This window comes from Rhineura floridana, chromosome 6 (assembly GCF_030035675.1).
Source record: "Rhineura floridana isolate rRhiFlo1 chromosome 6, rRhiFlo1.hap2, whole genome shotgun sequence".
Classification (NCBI taxonomy): Eukaryota; Metazoa; Chordata; class Lepidosauria; order Squamata; family Rhineuridae; genus Rhineura; species Rhineura floridana.
The window spans coordinates 99,928,457-99,952,145 of record NC_084485.1 but is presented as its reverse complement, the minus strand read 5'-3'; the positions used below and the strand labels follow the sequence as shown (position 1 = coordinate 99,952,145).

Here is a 23,689-nt window from a genome sequence, read left to right as displayed (position 1 = left end):
AGCAAAAGCAAGAGATAGAAACATGGTCAGAACCCTAAATGCAATAATACAGTGACTATTACCTAGGGACAAAGAAAACTATTACAATAGTTATTGTATAGAAATAGAAGAGGATAAAAAAGTTAGAACAAGAACTCTATTCCAGAAGACTAGAGAAATAAAAAGGAAATTTAAACCGAGAGTAGGGATGTTGAATAATCAACAGGGGAACACACTGACTGACCAAGATGAAATAAAAGGAAGATGGAAGCAATACACTGAAGAACTCTATAAAAGAGATGTCAGGATGACAGATTCATTCACGGAAGATCCGCATGATGAAGAATCAGAAATTTTCAGAAGTGAGGTGAAAGCTGCTCTTAAAATACTTGGAAGAAACATATCATCAGGAATAGATGGCATACCAATAGAATTGCTACAAGCTACTGAGACTGAATCTGTCCAAATTTTGACAGAAAATCTGTCAAGAAATATGGAAAACTAAACAATGGCCCACAGACCGGAAGCGTTCACTATATATCCCAATTCCAAAGAAAGGGGATCCCAGGGAATGCAGTAATTATCGAACTATTGCCTTAATATCCCATGCAAGTAATGCTCAAGATTCTACAACAAAGGCTCTTACTATATATGGAGTGAGAAATACCAGATGTCCAAGCTGGATTTAAAAAGGGAAGAGGCACCAGAGATCATATAGCAAACATACATTGGATAATGGAACGGACCAAGGAATTTCAGAAGGAAATCACCCTGTGCTTTATAGATTACAGCAAAGCCTTTGACTGTGTAGATCATGAAAAACTATGGAATGCTTTAAAAGAAATGGGGGTGACACAGCATCTAATTGTCCTGATGTGCAACCTATACTCTGGACAAGAGGCTACTGTAAGAACCGAATATGGACAAACTGATTGGTTCCCCATCGGAAAGAGTGTGAGACAAGGGTGTATTTTATCACCCTATTTGTTTAATCTATATGCAGAACATATCATTCGGAAAGCAGGATTGGACCAAGATGAAGGAGGAGTGAAAATTGGAGGGAGAAACCTCAATAATTTAAGTTATGCGGACGATACCATACTACTAGCAGAAACCAGTAATGATTTGAAACGAATGCTGATGAAAGTTAAAGAGAAAAGCACAAAAGCAGGACTATAGCTGAATGTCAAGAAGACTAAAGTAATGACAACAGAAGATTTAAGTAACTTTACAGTTGACAATGAGGACATTGAACTTGTCAAGGATTATCAATACCTCAGCGAAGATTAACCAAAATGGAGATAATAGTCAAGAAGGCTAGCACTGGGGAGGGCAGCTATGAGAGAACTAGGAAAGATCCTCAAATGCAAAGATGTATCACTGAACACTAAAGTCAGGATCATTCAGACCATGGTATTCCCAATCTCTATGTATGGATGTGAAAGTTGGACAGTGAAAAAAGCGGAGAAGAGAAAAATCAACTCATTTGAAATGTGGTTTTGGAGGAGAGCTTTGCACATATCATGGACTGCAAAAAAGACCAATAATTGGGTGTTAGAACAAATTAAACCAGAACTATCACTAGAAGATAAAATGATGAAACTGAGATTATCATACTTTGGATGCATAATGAGAAGACCTGATTCACTAGAAAAGGTAATAAAGCTGGGAAAAACAGAAGAAAGCAGAAAAAGAGGAAGGCCAAACAAGAGATGGATTGATTCCACAAAGGAAGCCACAGACCTGAACTTACAAGATCTGAACAGGGTGGTTCATGACAGATGGTCTTGGAGGTCACTGATTCATAGGGTTGCCCTAAGTCGTAATCAACTTGAAGGCACACGTAACAACAACAAAAAACATCTCCAGTAGGACGTGCATCCCCTCTCATAAGGATAAGCAACACACACATCTCTCCACAAGGGATATATACAAATCTACACTTCAAACATTAACAGTATGTGCAAATACAAAACACACAGCTTGCTTGCACATCTTGTATTCACACAAACAGTCCATGAATGTTTATTATGCCTGTTATTTACATGTAAAGTTAATTTTATTTTTTCCCTTCAAAATCTTATGCATTTAATTGTTAAGACAAGTGTGGACAACTACATATTTTTTTAAAAACAAACGTTTATCTGAACTTACCTCAAGAATTTTATCTCCAGTTCTGAGAGCTTTCGTTCTTCCTGCTGGGCTGTCTTCCAAGACTTGCTTGATAAAGATACCTTTAAGCTCTTCTCCATTCTTTAAGCGCTTTATAACTGTGTGCCCACCAACAATACTGATGCCAAGTGGCACATGGGGGTCTCGAAAAATTTCAATACTGTAAAGAGCAAGACAATCCTTTCAATATGAGAAGCTTCAGTTACATGGTTTTGTTTCTGCAATCCTGATACTAATGCACTAATAGGCAAAAAACCTTGCGGTTTAAGAACATGCCTATAGCCCACAGATATTTCTATCAAACTTTAAAAAGCCAGGAAATTGGGCAGCTATAGTGAATGTACCAGGGGAGCAGGAGACCTGACCACCTCTCTGAGATATTGTACTGCCCTACAAATTGGTCAAAATGCAAACACAATTTGAGTTGGTCTTTCACAGTCCAATCTACTTCCTGTGTAGCTTGGAAGAATTTGGTAACGTGCCTCTGAGCATATGGTGAGTGGTGGCAACACCTGCCATCTTCAAAGATGGAGAATTCTATTTTTGTATGTTTGTTGGTGTTCTTCTTACTTTGCTTCTTTCCTGTGTTACTATTGTTTCTACAGAGAATCTAACCTAGAAAAATTTATTTCCCTCATTCATCCCAGAAATCTGTGTCAAATTTATTTTAATTAATTTCAAAGCCTTTTTATTGGTTAATGTCATATGATGGGGAAGACAGCCTTTTGTGTTTCAAATTGGAGGTTATATTCTATTTCTATTTTGGGTGCATTAACAGTGGAATCTTAAACTGCAGTTTGATGTAAAATCAGACTGATTACAATATGTTGCTACTTCAGCAATGACTCAGCTGTTGGAAAAAAGAGGATGCATGTTTTCAGCCTGCTATGTTTAAACCACTTAATCTAAGGCAAGGTGGGCACGGTCATGTAAAAACACAGAGCACACCTAAAATTTTGCTAGAATATATTTCACCTCCCACTGTTTTATCTTGTGCAAACTGAGACACTCCTAATGTCCCCTGGAGACTATTCTGCAGAATAGTCAGTGCCATTATTCCACAATTACGTTTGGAGGTTTTTAGTGTAAATTTTGAAAGTGTTGCCGTACTTCATATATTCACAGAAATAGAAACAAAAGAAAATTATTTACTATAGGTAACTTCACTAAAATTGCAAAGTAAATGAGACATATTTAAAGTGACCATCTGAACTATATCAACTGTCTTAATAATGTTGCTTCTTCTCTGCTAAAACAAGATCAGCACAGTACATGTCTTCTTTCTATTATTTGGGCTGATTGCAGATGTTTCCACTACTCACCATATGCTCAGAGGCACATGTTACCAAATTCTTGCAAACTACACAGGAAATGGATTGGACTGTGAAAGACCAACCCAAATTGTGTTTGCATTTTGACCAATTTGTAGGGCAGTACAGTATCTCAGAAAGGAGGTCAGGTCCCCTGCTCCCCTAGTGCACTATAGCGCCCAAATTCCCTGCTTTTTAAAGCGTGATAGAAATATCTGTGGGCTATAGGTATGTTTTTCAACTGCAAGGTTTTTTGCCTATTAGTGAATTTCTCTGCTTTTTAATCCAGGAGGTAAGAAATAGGATCCTGTGCAAGTTTGCAGAGAATGGATTGATCGTTTGCATGCTTATTGAGTTCAGTGGGATTTGCTCCCCTGCAATCATGCTTAGGGTAGGTGAAACTGACCACAGGGGATGGGGAGGGGAGGGGGCGGAGGGAGGGAGGGAAAGAAGGGCAGAGGGGGATGGGAGCAGGCAGGAGGGGGAGGGGAGGACAGGTTTGATCATTTGCATATTTATTGAGTTCAGTGGATTTACTCCCATGCAATCATGCTTAGGATAGGTTAAACCAATGGGGGGGAGGGAGGGCTGAAGTGGGCAGGGGAGGAGGAAGAGGGGAGAGGAGGAGGAAGGAGGGGAAGGGAGGTCTGATCATTTGCATGCTTATTGAGTTCAATAGGATTTATTCCTATGCAATCATGGTTAGGATAGGTAAAACTGACCATGGGGGTGGAGGAGGGGGAAGGAGAGGGTAAAGAGGAAGGAGCGAATTGGAGGGGGCAAAGGAAGGGAGAGGGGAAGGCAGGTTTGATCATTTGCATGCTTATAGAGTTCAATGGTATTTATTCCCGTGCAATCATGCTTAAGATAGGTAAAACTAGCCATGGGAAGGAAGAAGGGGAGGGGGAGCAGGGGGAGGAAGTGGAGGGGATTGGAAGGGGATGGGGAGGGAACGGGAAAGGAAGGGGGACAAAAGGGGAAAGAGGGAGGGGATAGGAGGAGAAGGGAGGGGTGATCATTTGCATACTTTTTGAGTTCAGTGGGATTTATTTCTGTGCAATCATGTTTGAAAATGGACTGCCTTCAAGTAGATCCTGACTTATGGTGACCCTATGAATAGGGTTTTCATGGTAAACAGTATTCAGAGGTAGTTTTACCATTGCCTTCCTCTGAGGCTCAGAGGCAGTGACTGCCCCAAGGTCATCTAGTGAGCTTCATGGCTGTGTGGGGATTCGAACCCTGGTCCCCCAGGTCGTAGTCCAACACTGACCTGGGGGAGGGGCAGGGAGGGGAGGAGGAGGAGAGGAGATTGGGTGGGTGGGCACTGGGAAGAGGGGAAGCCACTTTCCTTTCCAAAAGGAAAACATTGTGAACAGTTCATTGCTTTTCAGGGTTTTTCCCACCTTTTTATTCTACAGCAGGCACCCAAATTTAAACCAAAGCTGTCCCTGGCCACATCAACACCAGGCCTTTATTTCACTTTGGACAGTTATAGCTTCTCTCAAAGAATCCTGGGAAGTGCAGTTAGTGAAGGGTGCTGAGAGTTGCTAGGAGACGCCCTGTTCCCCTCACAGACCTTCAATCAGAGCAACTGACTGTTAAAACAGTCTGGCCACTGGAGCTGTCTCAGGGAAATAGGAATCTCCTCTCAGCACCCTTCACAATCTACACTTCCCAGGATTCTCTGAGGGAAGCCATGACTGTCTCACATGAAATCAAAGTCTGGTGTGGGTGTGGCCCCGATTAGCCAAGCCAAGCAGCTGTGAGTCTGGCTTTTAGAACAGTGACAATTGGTTCTTACTGAGCATGACCAACATTATCATTCAGTTCAATGCAAAATTTATTAAATTAATTAAAAACCAGCCAAGCATTTTTTAAACCTTTAAACTGCAGAAGAGGAAGGTCTGATTATGGGGCAAGGTCAGTAATAGGATTACAGGTACTCTGTGAACATGGCTGATTAATGAATTTCAACAGATTATGAGAACTCTGACAGAAAAAAGTCCAAAAGGGCTCTGGGGTTTTTTTCTCCCTTTTTAGACTTTGAACTCTTTATTCTCTCTGACTGTTTTGTGTATCACCATGAAAATTGAGAGGTTTGTTATGCAAGCATTTCTGAGTTCAGGACTATAAGTTTTGTAAGGCTTTGTTTTGAAATAAGCTTATGGGAAGCATCAGAATGGCATGGGGGTATTTTCAATTTAACATTGCGGAATGTGAAAAATCCACACTGGCTATAGTATACAGCCACTCTTGTGGCTGTATAATCTAAACATATTGCCCTTTGTAAGGTGTAACATAAGCATTTTAAAATGGGAACCAGTTTGCATGCTATGTTACAGCTTGGTGGAAACATCTTACCTCTTACATCCGATCAAACATGCAAAGGGGGACATTCAAAAGTCAATGCTTCCCAAAAGCCTGAATCTGATGTTATAAAAGATGACTGTGTCTCTCCCCCCCACAATCCTATGTGCATTAGAAAAGCCAGATGACAGCAACAACTTTGCTTACAGGCAGCTGTTTTAAAGGAAATATTCATGCATTTTATTATGAGAAAATGACATAAAAAGAGCCCTGCTGGATCAGGTCAAGAAATCCATCTAGTCCAGCAACCTATTTCTTAATTTTTTTTTTTTATGTATTGTGTTCTTTACGCTAAATATCACACAGAGAAAATACACACCAAATATGCCCTTCCCTCTCCTTTCCACAGAGTTTGCATTCAGGGATAACTATGTCCCAGTGATTCTCTCATTCTATCAGATTTCTGATATACCCACTATATTTATGTTGTTATTTAGCACCAAGCACTCCATCCGCCATCTTAGCTTGGAGGCTAGCATTAGCATATGGACATCTATACAATTGATTCTTCTCCAACTGTCTTCATTGTAGGCATTTCCCCCATGGTCCTTTTTGTCTTTTTAACCAGCTATTACGTTCTTCTTTATGCTCATTGCCAGTTATGTTCTTCTACATGCTCATTGCCAAGTTCAACCCTATTTTGATTTAGCTAGCCAGTAACATTTACACCATCATTTCAAAGGAATACTCCCCAGTTCCTATTGGCTTTTATCCCAGAAATTAGTTTCAAAATTACTCTGTAACCTTCTGGATATTAAAAGAACCCCAAAGCCGTCTGGTTCTATTGCAGTTCAAATGGAACCCGTTTTTTGTATAGGCTTGGCTTGTCCTAAAATAGAAAGCCTTGCATCCAAACATAGACTGCAGGCCACACATTTCCTATGGAATTTGTAATTAATGTGCTTGAGGGCTCAATTAATAGACCTGAAACTCATGCATGTGCACACACACACAAAAATCCCAGGTCTTTGCCAGCTGCGTCTAGCATACAGACCATATGTGGGAAGCGCTGAAAGAAAAACTGCTGTCCAGATATTATATTCAAATAGTTTATCACTTTCACGATGACATTACGTATTCTACTTCCTTTCCTAGAACCTGTCATTCAACATTCAGGTGAAATGAATTCTGATACATTGTCAGGCACATGTTATGTTGTGGAACACTGGCAATCAATATGGACTGAAAGGCAAACTAGGGATAAAAACAATAAATCCATTTTTGCCATTCAGTTCTGATGCAGATGTGGTCATCTACCAGAACCTTATGCATATCATCATTTTTACCTCCCATTCTCCTTCAACAGCTCTTCCGGTCAGGTCCTCCAATCTTTAAAGATTCCCTCAAGTCTGGTGTGTACATTGACAAGTATTCCAGTAAGTGCATGTTATTGATTGTGTGCATATATGCACATCTCTTGCTGCCAGTGAATGTAAAACTACTTTAAACAGCACTGGGAAAGTATGTTTCAGACAAAGAGCTGCTATAAAGCCATTTCATACAAAACAGTTCACCACCAAGTGTATGCTCTACAGGGAGTTGTAGTTGTATTGTCTTCACAATACATGCATTTTAAGTGTGTACGTCTTAGGTGTACACCTAAAAATATATAATGTGTGAACCTGCCCTCATTGTGGGGCTAATGACAGCAGCTTTGAAAGCACGTGGTACACATAGATAGCAGAGCCTGCATGTAGGATAATTTAACTGCAATGGAAAACTGACAAGTTTCTAAAATCAACAGGGTATAATAAAGCCTTTTCAGCAGGACATCTGTTAAGCATTAATTGTATCTGCAGTATTTAGCAAAGCAGGACACACAACTACCTCAATACTAATTTTAGAATGGTCTAAAATAAATGGTCAAGGAAACAGTCTCTGACAAGAGATGAAAAGTTAAGGCAAATATACAGTCCAAGCCCAAAGGCCTCAAATAGTTTCTAAGGCAGGAGAAATATTGAAACATTTATCAACATACGTCTGGGGTGCTCCCCAGTGACTGAAAACTGGAGTTTCTTCTCCTTCTCCTTCTTCTCTCTCAGGCAATTCACTAAATAAATAAAATGAAAATAAATTTCAGCTTCCCATACAAGCTAAGCAGCATTTTCTACATGTGGGTTAGAATGTAGATGTCAAATATGCATATTCCTGAGAGTCCAAATATATATATGCTTACTTGCCTCTTTCTAAAGAAATGTTAATAAAGTTGAATCAAAGAATATTCTGCAACTATTGGGGCTTATGTTAATTAAGAAATCAAGAAAATCTCACCCAAAAAATATGCAATGAAAAATAGTGATTTTGCAAAGTCAAGCTGATATGTCTCTGTGAGCTGCACAACAGGATGCTGACTTCTTTCTTCTGCTCCCCAACCACATAAGGTAGTAGAAGGTAGCCATACATTCAAAGAGAAGCCAGTATTATTATCCCAAGAGAAGCTGTGGACCTTGGATGTCTTAGGCAAGCCCTTGAGAGTTTATGACCAAAGGAGGATTGAAAAGTAGGGATTGCTTGGCCCCCAGTTCACATGTCTCTACTTCATAACATCCATTATTTATACTAGATACACCTTTCTCACCTTATCTTTGCCTACAACAGATACTGAGCTGACAAAATAGATAATATTGTATCAGTTAATAATTATGACTTTCAAGCTCTTGGTAGTCTGGCTGGCTTTACACAATAGGGTAAGAAGTCATGTTCTTTTTCAGCAAAACTAAAGCCATTCGAGAACATTCAATCTGAGCAAAATAAGTGTGTGGATAGTGTCATTATATATAAAGACATGTTCAGGCATTTGCCTAAACACACAAATGTTTAAAATATGGATAGAGCAGGGGTGCATACCTTGTGCATGTCATCCCCCCATAGTCCACAACCATCCACACCTCACACAATTGTGTGGAGGATTCTATTCATGTTCAAGCACATATCAGTGGAGCTCCCTGCATACCTTTCCCCAAAACACAGGGATAAGTACTGAGTGCATGGGGCAATCCACATGGGGGCACAAGGGGCCAGGTTTGCATGTCTGCCTCTGCCCATGCATAATGTGTTCAGGCAAATGTCTGAACAAACCTGCAGTGCAGTTGCAGGGTGGAATCAGGAGTCTCCCATTGATATTCTGTCCTCGTATTATTTCAGAAAAACAATGAAGTTCTTGTCTAGCTTCCTGAGTGGTGTGTCTTCTATGCTTTCCACGACAACAAACAGGCATTTTTTGAACTGAACCCTCTTCCATACCTAGACAACCTTAGTTGAAGAGCAGCAGAATCCTGGGTGCTGGAAAGGTCACAATCTTCAGTCTTTAGGTTATTTCTCTCAAGATCATCATCCACACAGAGAGGAGCTTTACAGTAATTTTGCATCTTGGCACCTTACATAATAAGAGATTAGTTATTGTTCATGGAATCTGAGGTTCTGAGATGAATAACTGTTTAGGAAGAAGGAGTGAAGTCAGGCAGAGAATACAGGTAGCTTTACGGGTGAGAAATGACAGCTCAACAGGAGAGAGAGAAATCACACACATACACCTTAGACATACTTACTTGAAAAAGAGACTTATATTAAGCAATTACTTCCAAAATCAAAACTTTTTTGCATCTATAGTAACGTGATGGCAGACACACAATCACACTGCTTAGGATGCTGCCACAGAAGATGGCTGCTATGTTTTCTTCCCTCTCCTTACAACACATTGGGGATTTAAACTACTCCTTGTGATCCAGCCAGTAACAGCAGTCAATGCAGACAGAAGGCAAAACAAATGACATTACAACACACAAATATTATAGGTAGAGGACTAATAATAATCTTATCCTAACTTTTTTCTAAGTTAGCAATGTGGGAAAAGTAAACAAAAACATACATAATTAAAAAAAGGTGAGGGTGGATAGTGGGGGGGGGGAAATCAAGGAGAAATGGAAAAGAAAAAAATAAAAGAAATGAAAAATTAAGTGCAGGACCAACGAACAAAAAAAAGATATGACGAGTTCAGCATAACTGGCCAAAGCATCTTAATGTTTATGTTTAAATATATTATATTAATTAAATGCCACAAAGATGCAACCCCAAATCCAGTTGATGAGTTATTTATGTATTGCTGACGACTTACTCATTTCATGACTTTCCAATATAGTACTTGATTGGCTGAACTCCTCTGAAGCTCCAGGGAACATTGAACTGTTACTTCCATTTTCTTCAATCTTCAGTGAAGAAGAAAAAACAGGCAATTCAAAATTATAAGTAGCTGTCGTTGCCCTATGCTGCAAAAAGAGGCTGAGTTCACTGGAAACTTTTTAAAAATTAATTCACTAACGTGCTCTTATGAACATAAGATGTAACCATTAATTGAAACCTGCTTTCGAAAACCAGTTACTGCAGCTGACATTGTTATACATTGTAGCATCACGCTAACAGAATCTCACGTAAACCTCTTTATCTGAATATTCCCAATGATCTTGGGGCTATTTCAATCAGTGCTGGTGAAACCTGTGGCATTCTAGATGTTGATGGACTCCAATTCCCATCAGTCCCAGCTAACATGATCAGGGATGATGGGAGTTAAAGTCCAACAACATCTGGAGGGCTACATGCTCCTCATCCCCGATTTAAATATTTGAGTTAGCACTCAATAGAACATACCCTCCCCAACAATACCTGTACTGAAGTGGTGATACCCCATCCACCTACTTCACCTTAAAATCCATTTCTATTTTTATCTTTATTGTACATGAAAAAAAATGTACCTCTTCAGCACCAAGGCCCATTTCAGAACTCAGTTCTGCCATTTTAGTGGGTTCCAGTTCCTTTGCCCACTGCCTTGCAGTTTCAAAGTCCATCTGATTAGATGGAGGTAGCTCCTTCAAATCTGATGGCATGTAACTATAGTAATCCTGATCCACATCATACTCTTCATCCACTAGCATCTCCCGCTCTTCACCACAATGAGGCCCTGTAGGCTTCAAAAACTCATGCATTTCCCAAGACTCCTTATCAACATCTGTTTCATTCTGCACAAGTTGAAATTGTCTTCCCAAGTCCAGGATCGGCTCATCAACAAGTTCTTCTTTAGAGAAAGATTCATCTCTGAAGTCCTACATTAAAAAATAAAATAAAAATGAAAGCAGAGCTTGATAGTAGCCCTTTTGTAAAATAAGGGGTGGGTGGGTGGGAGATTACTGCTTTTCATATTTATGTCCTGAGAACATTTTAGATTTTACAACTATTGCCTCTCTTTTAAAAATAAATAATAATTCTATAAAAAATCCACAATATTAAAGAAGCTGCAATAAAACAAGCTCATCATAACACATTACTTTGTATAAAAACTTGAAGCACAGAACAGCTCTCCTATCAAATGAATTGGTAATAAAGCAAACTTTGGCTAATGCCGGGGATATGGAATTTGCTCAAACCGCAGCACAACTCCATGCATATTTATTTGGAAGTACATCCCACTATGTTAATTGGGCTTATTCCTAAGTAAGAATCCACAGAACTGCAACCTTAAACACTTTGCTTTCCACATTCTCCATGCACAAGGCAGATTTCAAAGCAGCACTCCATTTCTAGGGAAGGCAGGATCTCTTCTAAGATCCTCTTTGGGGCATGCCTTGATTGACCCAGGGAACACAATAATAAACTCTCCACCACATCAAAGACAGCGTGCAACCATCGGCACCACAAGATCACCTCCATGTGTTACAAAGAAGCACATGTGAATTGTGTTTGCTCTTTTCCTGCCCATATGGCATGTTACCTAAGGAGCACAAAAGAAAATCAGAGATACTTGCTAATCTTCTTCCATCACTTGTTTTACAAATGTGGTTTTACAATTGTCAGTGCTGGTGCAACCACCATTTATTTTGGGGGAAGGCACTGTTCCACACTTCTACATGTCTTGTCATTCATAATGGAGTCATTTGAAATATTTTGGCCTGTTCAGTTTATGAAAGGTTGTACAACATTAGAAACTGTATTACTGATATATCCATTATTTGATTGCTTCTAAACAGCAAAATGAAAAATAAGCAAGTTATAACTGAAATTTGCTGATTTTATGCCATATAATCCAATAATCATCGCAAAATAAGAATCTTATCATTTCAGCGAGCCACTTTGGCAAGTACTGGTCCCATGTTTTCAGATTTGGCCATGATGTACAACCCAGGACACAGTATTAAAAACAGGTAGGTCAGGAAATGCTGCAACAGATAAAGCTATGGGTTAGGAAAGAAACCCTTTTTGTCCAAGATCTTCACTGCATGTTTTTAAATGACATGTAGCCAAGAAGAGATACTCACATGTATCCACATAATTCCACTATTCCTCCTCCTTCTCCTCCTCCTCCTATGCATTGATACTCTATCAATAGAATGCTGAGAGCAACTTGAGGAGTAGAATGGAGCGGGGGGGATATTCCTCATTTCCCAGCTGCTCCTCCCTATCTTCTCATGCTACTCTCCGTTTCTCTGGGAAGGCCTTGAGCAAGCTTCACATCTGGCTATTTTAGTCTATAAAATAGGGTTGGGGGCCAATTACTACATACTTTAGGGACAGTAAAAGGCTGTAAGGAAAACAAGTGTGAGGAGATTCAATTTACCTCAAAGTAAATTTACCATACTGGCCTGGTGTTCTTACTACAACATTCACAAGTACGTTATGAAGAAGCCTTTTTTCATTCTGATCACACACAATCAGAAATTTTTGTCCTAGAAACTGCTTGCTGTGGAATAGTGGCATTGATCTGAGTAGATTATTTAAGGATGGGCACAAGTGATCTAGACAAAAGATTCAGTTTGTCCTGACTGAAGCAGAAACTTCTCCTCCCCTTCCCCCCCCAAAAAAAATCTCTAGGCACCATCACTTTAAATTTAATGAAAATAAAATCAATAGATACCTTTGGACCTTGAAGGCATATTGATGGCTCAATATCATCGATTGGTTCCCGAGATACAGAACTTCTGGCAATACCCTTGGAATCCACAGCAGAAGAGGTCCCATGCTGTTTATTTTGTCCCTTAAAAAAGCAAGCCACTAATCAGGGAACTACAAAAGGCAAAACGTCTTGAAAAAGAGAATGGCAAGAAACTAACTTGCATAGGGCACAGCTGGAAAGAAACCCAGAAGATATGCAGAAGGTAAACTAAAAAGATACAAGCCAAGTCATAAAAAGTACATAATACAGAAAAAACATAGTGAAATGTGAGGAAAATAGCAAGAAACAATAAGCCAAACATATGGGCACGATAAAAATTATACCCAAACCCTTATGTTACACTAATTTTATTTCTTCTGCTTTGGTTTATTTCTTTCAATGAGCTACTATATAAATAAAGTGAGGAAAAACAGCAGGCCATTTTCTAAGCTCATCATCATCTATGATTTCCACTGGCTTAAGCAGAACATTTCAACATAGCTTTAATTTTTTAATTAATGTAAAAGTTTGGGATAATGATCCTGGAATCTGGTGCTGTAGCTAAATAGGTATGGACCTTGTTAGTCCCTTGAATAGGAGACCACTGAGAGCCCAAGAATGAACAGTAAATTATTAAAAATATGTACATCTTACAATAAAATAGGTGAATAGTATTTATATTCTTATACATAAACGTGAATAGTTGCCTGTATCTAACTGAAAGAATAAGATGCAGCATGTAAGATGCCATCAACTCCAAAGCTGATCACATATCAGCATTTACATCTTCTATAAGCAGCCATACAGGTTAAGAACATACAGGATGTACTCAGAACTACAGAGACAGAAAGTAACCAGAAAACAATATATATACTGACATTGGCCATGTTTGGACAATTAAATGTCAGTTTAATAAGTCAAGCTATGAACAAGCTTCATACACTTGCATGCACCACTTCACTCCGTCCTTTGCAATGTGCAGTGAAGTGAGCCCCGAAGCCACACAAAAAGGAGTCCTACCAGATTAGACCACAAGGTCCATTTAGTTCAACATCCTGTTTTTGCTGTAGTGAACTGGATGCCTATGGGAAGCCCACAAGCAGGACATGAGCACAACAGCACTTGTCATGTGTGTTTATATTGCGATATACAATTGTATTCAGAGACATACCACCTCCAATACTGGAGACGATACATAGCCTTGATAGCTAGTAACTTGGTAGCCTCCATGAATTTCTCTAACCCCCTTTATATAAACCATTAAAGCTCATGGCTGTTATATCTTATGTGAGCTAATTCTATAGTTTAAGTATGCACTGTGTCTGTTCTGAATCTTCTAACTTTCAGTTTCATTAGATGACCCTGAGTTGTAGTATTATGAGAGGGGGAGAAAAATTTCTCCCTGTTCAGTTTCTCCACACTCTATCCATTTTTTCTGCGCCATTCATAATTTTATTAGGCATGACCTGCTGAGATCTGAATCATATGAATTAGCTTGGGTGAGGCTGCTGGGTGGATCTTTCTCAGCTGAGAACTGGTCACTGCATATCAACAAAGAAACTGTGGACTTGAAAAAAGTGTAGAAAAGGACAATCAAGATGCTTAGGGAAGAGCTGTAGCTCAGGTAGAAGATCTGCATGCAGAAGGTCCCAGATTCAATACTCAGTTTCTCCAGGTAGACCTGGGAGGAACCCTGGAGAGCTGCTGCCAGTCAGTATACACAACACTGAGCAAGATGGACCAACGGACCGAGTCAGCATAAGGCAGCTTCCTATGTTCCTAATTAGAATAATAGAACAGTAGTTGGTAGGGGTCTATAAGGCCATCAAGTCCACCGCCTTGCTCAGTGCAGCAATCCAACTTAAAGTATACCTGACAGATGGCTTTCCAGCTGCCTCTTGAATACCTCCACTGTTGGGGAGCCCACCATTTCCCTAGATCATTGGTTCCATTGTTCTACCGCTCTAACAGTTAGGATATTTTCCCTGGTGTTCAGCTGAAATCTGGCTTCCTGTAACTTGGGCCCATTATTCCATGTTCTGCACTCTGGGATAATCAAGAAGAGATCCTGACCCTCCTCTGTGTGACAATCTTTCAAGTACTTGAAGAGGGCCATCATCTCTCCCCTCAGCCTTGTCTTCTCAAGGCTAAACATGCCCAGTTCTTTCAGTCTCTTCTAATAGGGCTTAGTTTCCAATAATTGTTGCCTTCCACTTGCCTTTTTTCTAAACAAAGAAGCCCCAAATGTTGTAACCTTTTCTCATAGGTAAGTTGTTGCAGCTCCATGATCATTTTGGTTGCCCTTTTCTGAAACTTTGCAAGCTCTACAATATCCTCTTAGAAGTGCAGCAACCAGAACAGTATGCAGTAACAAGTACAGTTGTGCCATAGATTTGTGCAATAACATTATTATATCACCAATTTTATTTTCAGTTCCTTTCCTAAGGATCCCTAACATGGCATTTGACTTTTGCACAGTTGCAGCACACACTGGGTTGACATTTTCACTGAACTATGAACCCTAAGATCTCTTTCCTGGTCAGACACCAACAGCTGAGGACCCATGGTCATATATATGTGAAGTTAAGATATATTTTTTTTGCCCCAGTGTACATTTATACTTGCTTACATTGAATCGCGTATCTTCACATTATGTCCAGAGTGTTTCCAAACAAGCCACAGTTTAAAGTTGGCTTCATATCTTGGCTTGTTTGGAAGCCATTACCCAGAGTTTCCTGGTTGAGACATAATGGTAAACTGTGGCTTCCTGGCTCATTTCTTTGCTAATGCAAAGGGAGAAACAAGTGGCTACATGCAAGTACATGAAGGTCATTCACATCCTTATTAAACTGACGTGTGATTATTCGAACATGCCCATTACGCCAGTAATCTGTATAGCAATGCAAACTTTCTATTCTTGAACATCTTAACTCAAAGTGTTAATTGTAATAGGAATTACAAGAGTACATGAAACATCCTACACCAGAAGTACTTGAGCTCTGTAAAAGATTCAAAACACATAGCTCAGTAGAAGTATGCTAGATGGCATGATGCCACAAAAAAAAAAAAAGATCCAGGGGTTGCCAATGAATCTTGACTGGAAAAAGATAGAATTTGGAAACCTATTCTCCAAAATAGCATGGCTACACTGAACCAGCTAGTATAGCACAGTGGGGAGGAGAGCCTGGCTGGGAGTCCAGAGTCTGTGAGTTCAAATCCCCACTCGTGTCTCCTGGGAGTAAAGGGCCAGCTAAAGATCACCCCCACAGTGAGTGGCTCAGGGGTTACGTGCCCTGCCACCTGGGCAGCCTTGGGCAAGCTGCATAGTCCCAAGGAGCCCAGTTGCCCCCCAGCTGGCAGTTGCGGACAAGGAAGGGGCTGGCTTGTGCAGCTGTGGCAAGCTGAGCAGGCCCTAGCCAGCTGGGGAGGACTAGCCTCAGAGGGAGGCAATGGTAAACCCCCTCTGAATACCGCTTACTATGAAAACCCTATTCATAGGGTAGCCATAAGTCAGGATCGACTTGAAGGCAGTCCCAACCAAACACTGAACATAAGGGTCTCAGTAGTGGCACCCTCTGTTAATTAAGCAGACTGGTTGAGACCATCCTGTTTGTACAGAGCTGTGATTTCACTGCTGTCTATGATTTTATCTTTGTTAACTGTTGCTGTGCTTTAAAATTACTTATGTCAGGTGGCATCCAGCTAAGTCATTCTCTGAGTAGGTCCACTGAAATCAATGTACTTAAGTGATATTTTATATTTTGTTTTTAAATTGCAGCCATCTTGACCCCTGGAGAGCTAACAGTCTATATTTTAATATAAATCGGACACACAAATCCAAATAGGTCTTTAATATAAAGCAAAAAACTCATACTGTCACTCCAAGTATCTCCAAGGCAAAAAGTGTTTGGCACTTCAGTACACAGCTTTAGAATATCTTCCATGCCCAAAGAATTTAGAGAGTAAAGCATGTTCTATTTCCAGCAAACCATAGTTGGATTGCACATAAAACCCCACTCAAATTAAGCACTAGTTTTGCTGAAATGAGATAAAAAGATTATATAACATTACAATGAACTGCCCTTACCACTAAAGGTTTGCAGATTCCAAGGTGAACATTCCCTGGTGGTACAGATTTCAACACTTCTACAGCTTCTGCTAGAGTAGTATTGTGAAAACATATGTCATTTACAAAGACCAGGCGGTCACCAGGGAAGAGTGTACCACCACACTCAGCCACTCCATTTGGTACCAGTGAACTGACCACAAATGCTGCCTTTGTTGGATCGAAGGGATCCTGGAAAATAAGCAAAAAAAACCCTTACAGGCAAGCCCCATATGTTTGTACATCTACAGAAAGCTTCCATGGCCTATTTATCCCATACATTTGCAAAGTGTAGAAGCAAAAGCAACAGCGTGACAAGGTTTACAAACCAAATTTATAAGCATGGCAGGAGGAGACAGATAGGAGGAGGAGTGCAAAGGCTAATGTCACAACACAAGCAAATATGGATATGACCAAAACAAATAAACTGGAAGCAAAATATGGCATCCTAGGTCAATCAAAGGTGTTCTATAATACAGTACATTGCAATCTATAGTGGACATATGGTAAATGGATAATCTTTTAGGGCAGTGTTTCCCAAACTTTCAACATGCGCGTACCCCTTTTGAGACATTGATTTTACCAGCGTACCCAACTTTCACAAAAATAATTGGGGGAGGGGTAAGTTATTATAACACATGATTGTGTGAGAAACTGGAGAAATCACAAGAACTGTATTTTCTCTTAAAAGAACACACGCACACGTTTTTTGCCGCTAAAACCCAATGATAAAGTACAAAAAAACCACATTCGGCCGCGTACCCCTTGAAACCCTTTCGCGTACCACCAGGGGTACGCATACCACACTTTGGGAAACACTGTTTTAGGGGATCAAATGCAATCATCCAACAGTAGGCACACACATTCACAAATCTGACAGGGGTAAACAGGGTTTGTAAACTTTCCAAGCTTGCCTATATGTTATATAGATGCTTTTTGCGGGTAGCTAGGGGGAAAGAGTTACCTATCTCAAGAAAGTGCCATCTGAATACATCTCATTTTGTACTTCACTCTTTTTGTATCTTCTGTAACTGCACTGCATGTAACATTACAGAGCAACTGGTTAAGAACCTTAGTTAAAAGCTTGATTCACCAAAATAAAGTACTTGAGAGCGAGGCAGTTTTGTCTATTTTTAGTTGTTTAAATAGAACAAAACCAGCAGAGATTCCAGCTTCACTGGCTTGTGACTTAGATGCCCCAAATGTCCCTTAGTGCTTTAGAGAATGACTAGAGACTGGGCCTGAGAAGATGGATGTGGTGTGGAGAGTGCGCTCCATTGGCTTATTTCTCTTTCCTTCACATGTCTTCCATCCGTTTGCCTGTTACTCAGCCCATGATTCAAGGAGTGGATGTGCTTCATTATCCTTCCATCATTGTTGAGTGGCAGGGGAAGAGAGAGTATAGGCTGGTTCCTCTCTGCAATCTTTACTCTCTGCAATCTCCACATCCTGCTTGGCTTGTGCCCACTGTCCCGAGTGTATAATACAGTCACACAATGTTTGTTGGCTCAGTGGGCATCTCTTTACCATCACAGATTTGAGTAAGTTAGCCATGCAGAATCAATAGGTTGTATTTAAGTTATACTCTGAGTAGATCAATTGGTTAAATCAGTCATGAGGACAGAGGTTGACCTATTGATATTTGTAAGCTGCTCTAGGAGCATGGGCAATGAAAGAGGCCTACATAACTGGATCTTCTGTAAGTATGACCACTTGTAACTAGGCTCCATCACCAGACAAAGAAGTTCAAACTCTGCTTCTAGACCAAAAGGGGGGGACAAGTTCAGGGTTACACTATCCTTGCTCTTTGCACAATCTGACCTTGTTGCCAGTTGAAATATTGGCTTGCTTCTTTTATTAGGTGACAAGACTAAAGTGGAAATATTGGCATAATAAGTAACAACATCTCTGCTTTAGCATGGTTGCCCAAGAGCCTCATTTTAACAAAAGCTGCCCTTTTAAAAGTTATTATATCAGGATAAAGAGACGGTCAAGGGACATAGAAGCCAAATTCTAGTAGCTCTGAGGTCTGCTACTACATCCCCCCAAATAAAAAAAACTAGTGAAAAGCAGAAGCAAAACATACACATATTCAGTGGATAAAATAAAGGATGCATTTGCTGTAGGTTATAACTACACTACCATTTTCAAGCAGAGGGAGCTCTTGTACAGGAAGAGAAGAGAAGGTACAAATGAGAAAGATTAATCAGCTAGAAACATACTTACTGCTGCACAGAGAAACTGGTTTGCCCCAAAAAGATTTGGATAGCAATATAATTGTTGCAAGGGGAAAAAATCCCATAAAGCTAGCTTATTTTATAAATCAAGCATTAAGAGTTTCTGAAGCCAAGTTTTTGTTCAAAGACTTTAGAACTCCCTGGCTTTTTCTTTATGGAATATATTTTAGCAACAAGCTTTTATAAAAAGCCATTGAAACAGAGAAATTTACAGAAGTACCAAGTTTTGGGAGACTTGTTTGACTTTCCTAAAATGCCACCAATTTATGTGATTAATTTCAAGTCAAATTATTAGCTGTCAGGAAAGTAGCAATGCAAGATACCTGCCCTGTCCCTCACTCCATTATTGTGGTGGTGTCATTGTTTCGACAATTTATTTTGCCTGTCCACCAAGAGCAATAATTGTGAAAGTGGAGTTTCTAGCTAATTTATAACAAGTATTAATTCAGAATAGAATTATCCATTAATTAGTGCTCTGCTGCATTTTTATGGCCAAAGGAAATTGCTATAATACAAGTAAGATATTGATGTATTCATAGAAGAGCGCAGAACACAACCAGAATTAACTTTGTACTTTTTACTCTGCTAGCTCCCAGAGCTAGCAAGTCAAGCCACTTTTAAAATAGTGGCTTGCATCTTCAGCCAAAGAAAAACTCCAATTATGACGCAGTTCTTACCCAGCTTTGATGGTCTAGAACAGCATTCCCCAACCTGGTGCCCTCCAGAAGTTTTGGATTACAACTCCCATCAGCCCCAGACAGCATGGCCAACTGTCAGGAATTATGGAAGCTGCAATCTAAAACATTTGGAGAGCACCAGGCTGGGGAAGGCTAGACTGCAATGTACATCTGGATCCAGGATAACAATAAAGGGCTGCTATATTATATTTGATATTATATAGCCACAGAAATACTCCTCTGACCTAAACCAAGGTTTGGCTTAGCATGTCATCCAAACCAGGTTCATGGTTTGGTTTTCTCCAGCTGTCATCAAGGTTTGTCCTATGGCTTTTGACTCATGGTTTGTTAAGTAGAGATAATCAAGAGTTCAGATGACACACTTTCATGCTGTTTCTGGAGCAGGATAAACTGGCCACTGTCATCTATGCACCATGACCTCCATACAGGGTTAATGCAATGTGTTCTATGTGGGACTGCCTCTGAGGCTGACTCACCTGCAGCTAGTGCAAAATGCAGGAGCTCAGTTGTTTCTTGGGGCATGCCACTGTTGAAAGAATTGCACTGACTGCCAATTAGCTGCTGGGTAAAGTTCAAGATACTGGTACTGGTTCACAAAGCCCTATACAGCTTGGGACCAGGATATCTAGAAGGATTGTCTCGCCTCTTATACATCCAACTGATCACTGTGCTAAGCAGGAGAGCACATCCTACAGATACTATATCATCAGGAGATCTGTTCCACATGATGCAGGAATCAGGCCTTTAACATGGCAACACCAACCCTTTGGGACTCCCTCCCATTACATATCATCAGACATGCACCATCCCTATTGTCTTTTCAATGCCTATTGAAGACTTCTCTTTTAACAAGCTTTCAAAGTGGGGATTTTATGCCAGCCAAGCCAGTGTCTGTACAGGGATTGAAAGATTTTCATTGTTTTTATATATGAAATTGTTTTATGTATGTTTTACTGTGGATGTTCTTATTGCTCCTATTCTTTATTGTGAAATTGCTTTGAGATAAGGCGCAATTCATAAATGAAACAAACAAAAAACATACATACATTTTATCTACCCCCTCCTCAGATGAATGGGGCTAAAACTGAAAGTTCAAAATTTGTTATTAAACCAAAAAGCTTTATGCCAGAAGCCCTAGAACTTGCCTGAACTGTGCTCTTAAGGCTTCTGACAGTCTGTAGTGCATAGTATGTTCTGGGACTCTGGAGACAGCAACCCTACCATGGACATCCAGCTAAAACATTTGTTAACTCCATTATTTGGCCCTGTAGCCCTCAGTGCCTCAGGATCTCCAGATTTGCTGGAGGTCCTAATTGCTACAGCCAAACATTACAAGCCAGGCATATAGATGTATCGGTAACTTCTGGATAAAGCTACCTTTGATTGGCGGGTACTTAGGGAGGAGTGGAACATTGACCTAGAATGCCCAGTAATAACAGTGGAAGGCAGTTTTGGCTTCAGTACAAGTAATTCCCTGGACCTTAAATTGTAGTTAATCCAACAAAAAATGTTATTTGGAGTGTACTGGACCCCTCAATGACTTCACCAAAAATGCATTTCAGGTGTAGACAAATGCTAGCATTGCTGCATATCTCCATTATCTTTAGGACATACAATATGGTCCTGCCCAGTGGTAACCCCATTCTGGCCAGAGGTCCTTACATACATTAATCTAGCGCTAAATAAATCTTTGACATTTGTGGATGTTAATGTAATGTTGAACTATATTCTGGTTTTATGGCACTTCACTGAGGGGCAACAAAATTGGATCCTGCAGGTGCTTATGGTGGCAAAGTGACTGATGTTGCAATATTGGAAAGAGCATCTCTCATTCCCTATTGTACAGCGGTCAGAGGATTTGTTTACATTGGCAGTGTATGAGTGGGCAAATTTTCACAGGTGGCAACAGGATAAGGAGTTCTCTGACATTTGGTCTGCATACACAGACTTATTTGCATGTACAGGAATTGAGCAATGTGCCTGAGCTTCACCATTTAAGGTGATTTGTTAAATTTAGGCTCTAGTGCAATACCCCTCAACTTTCCCCTCTTTTCCTCCCCTTACTGTTTGTGTCTCTCTGTATGTATGAGGCATGAGTGCATGTGGATGGATGGTTTACCTAAGTATCTGTCTTTTCGTTATGATGCAGGACTCTGTTACATAAAGATGTTGTTTGATAGTGAATAAAACCCTTAAAGGACAACCTGGTCCCATATAATCCTTTCCCAGGTGCTACCAGATATGAGATGAGTGGAGACTGGCGACAGGGCCTTTTCTGTGGTGGTACCCTAGTTATCAAGCTTTCTCCATGTAAAAGTTTGATGCCCACTTTACTTTTCGTTTTAGGCATCCAGTTAAGACAATTAAGTTCACTGAAGAGTGAAGATGGTATTTTATGCTGCTACTGGGGTTCTATTATTACTTTGGTTTAATTCTGCTCTTTGCTTTTTTAAAATTGTTTATATGTGTTTGATATTTTAATTTTTAGTCAGCCACATTGCAACTTGTTTGATAAACTAAAAATAGCAGGACATAAATATATTTAATAAATATATACACAAAATAAAAATACTTTGGTATTAAAAATACAGTTAAAATTCAGATTACAGTCTAGATTCTCCCACAGAATTAGTTTGGTCCTTCATGCCTATATCCCCCCTATTATTCCCAAATAGTTTCTAGAGAAAAGAAAGGGGTTCAGAGTGCAGTGGCATGCATTGTAGTTACCAGTGCTTATTATGCAGCAGATTTTGTTTTCTTTCTGAATTTCTCATGGCAGCATGTCTTGTGTAGTACCAATATCAACACCAGCAGCCAGAGAGCCATAACAATAAAATGGATTAGATCCAAAGGAGATATTCCAGCACTGGCCAACGGAGGGTACTAACAGACCAACAGCAAATATCTGTAGCTAAATGCATTTGATGTTGTTAGTCAAGGGGAGGGGGAGAGGAAATGCTTGTTCGACCACCAGATTAAGATTATTCTTTCTTCAAAAGAATTGTGAATGATGAGGTGAAGGAGCAGCAAGAGAAGAGGCCCAATGGTGGCTCAAGGCATTGCTGGAGAAATCAAGACAACAGGACCCAGGCCTTGGTGGTCTCAAGCACAGGCCAATGAAGGGTTAGGCATTGAGAGAAGCCAAGATGAGGGAAGGAGTCAGTGGGTACAGAATATAAGTGGGGAAAGGTAAGAAGGTGTAGTAGAGAAGGAAGACAATGGAAGAGAACAGGAAGCAGGGGAGTGGGGAGGGGCTGTGTGCAAGAGAATGGTGCAATTGGTGATGCAGCTCCAAAGCTACCACCAGCCAAGTCTAAAGGTGGGGCCACAGACCGTGAGAACAAAGACTTCTGCAACAATAGTATCCTAACTAGGAAACCCAGCTGAAATAAAAGTGGGAAGACCAGCAATGAATCTAGCTCCAATAGCTAAAGGCCTGCCGTTAAGACTCAATTCAGAACTGTGAAGGACAATTGGGGGGGTGTGACCTAGACATAATAAGGACACAGAAGAGTTGCCAGCACTTAATATTCTGCATCCAATTATTCTGCAACTATGGCCTTACTGAGAACAGGTTATCACATGTCTTTTTAAGAACCACATGTACAAAAATGTCACTGATAAGTCAGCTCGTGCCATTTGCTTTCAACTTATATTAGTTTTGGCACTACTTTAAGTCTTAGTTCAGACAAATCAACTTTCTGAAGAAAGTTGGCATACTGAAGTGACAAAAAACCTGTTGCCACAAAAAGATGCAAATATGAATATATCAGAAATGACATTGAACAGAACAGCTGACATACACCAAAACAAATACGTTCCAGAGTCATCTGTCTGTACCATTTTAAATTACCGTCAGAACACTTTTGCTAGTATCCATTTGTGTAAACCACACTTTGTAC

At 40.1% G+C, this 23,689-nt stretch overlaps 1 protein-coding gene across 8 annotated transcripts in view; it reads right to left on the bottom strand.

Annotated features, from left to right (window-relative positions):
• The window catches only part of PATJ (PATJ crumbs cell polarity complex component), a 294,202-nt gene that overhangs the window by 168,301 nt on the left and 102,212 nt on the right, over positions 1 to 23,689 (bottom strand). For all 8 annotated transcript variants that reach the window (XM_061633245.1, XM_061633242.1, XM_061633249.1 and 5 more), the window contains 7 exons: positions 16,835 to 17,044; positions 12,730 to 12,849; positions 10,577 to 10,924; positions 9,943 to 10,033; positions 9,072 to 9,204; positions 7,807 to 7,878; positions 2,134 to 2,311 (listed from right to left, as the gene is read on the bottom strand). In XM_061633245.1, coding sequence (XP_061489229.1) covers positions 2,134 to 2,311; positions 7,807 to 7,878; positions 9,072 to 9,204; positions 9,943 to 10,033; positions 10,577 to 10,924; positions 12,730 to 12,849; positions 16,835 to 17,044 — 1,152 coding nt within the window. The remainder of the gene's footprint in view (positions 1 to 2,133; positions 2,312 to 7,806; positions 7,879 to 9,071; positions 9,205 to 9,942; positions 10,034 to 10,576; positions 10,925 to 12,729; positions 12,850 to 16,834; positions 17,045 to 23,689) is intronic.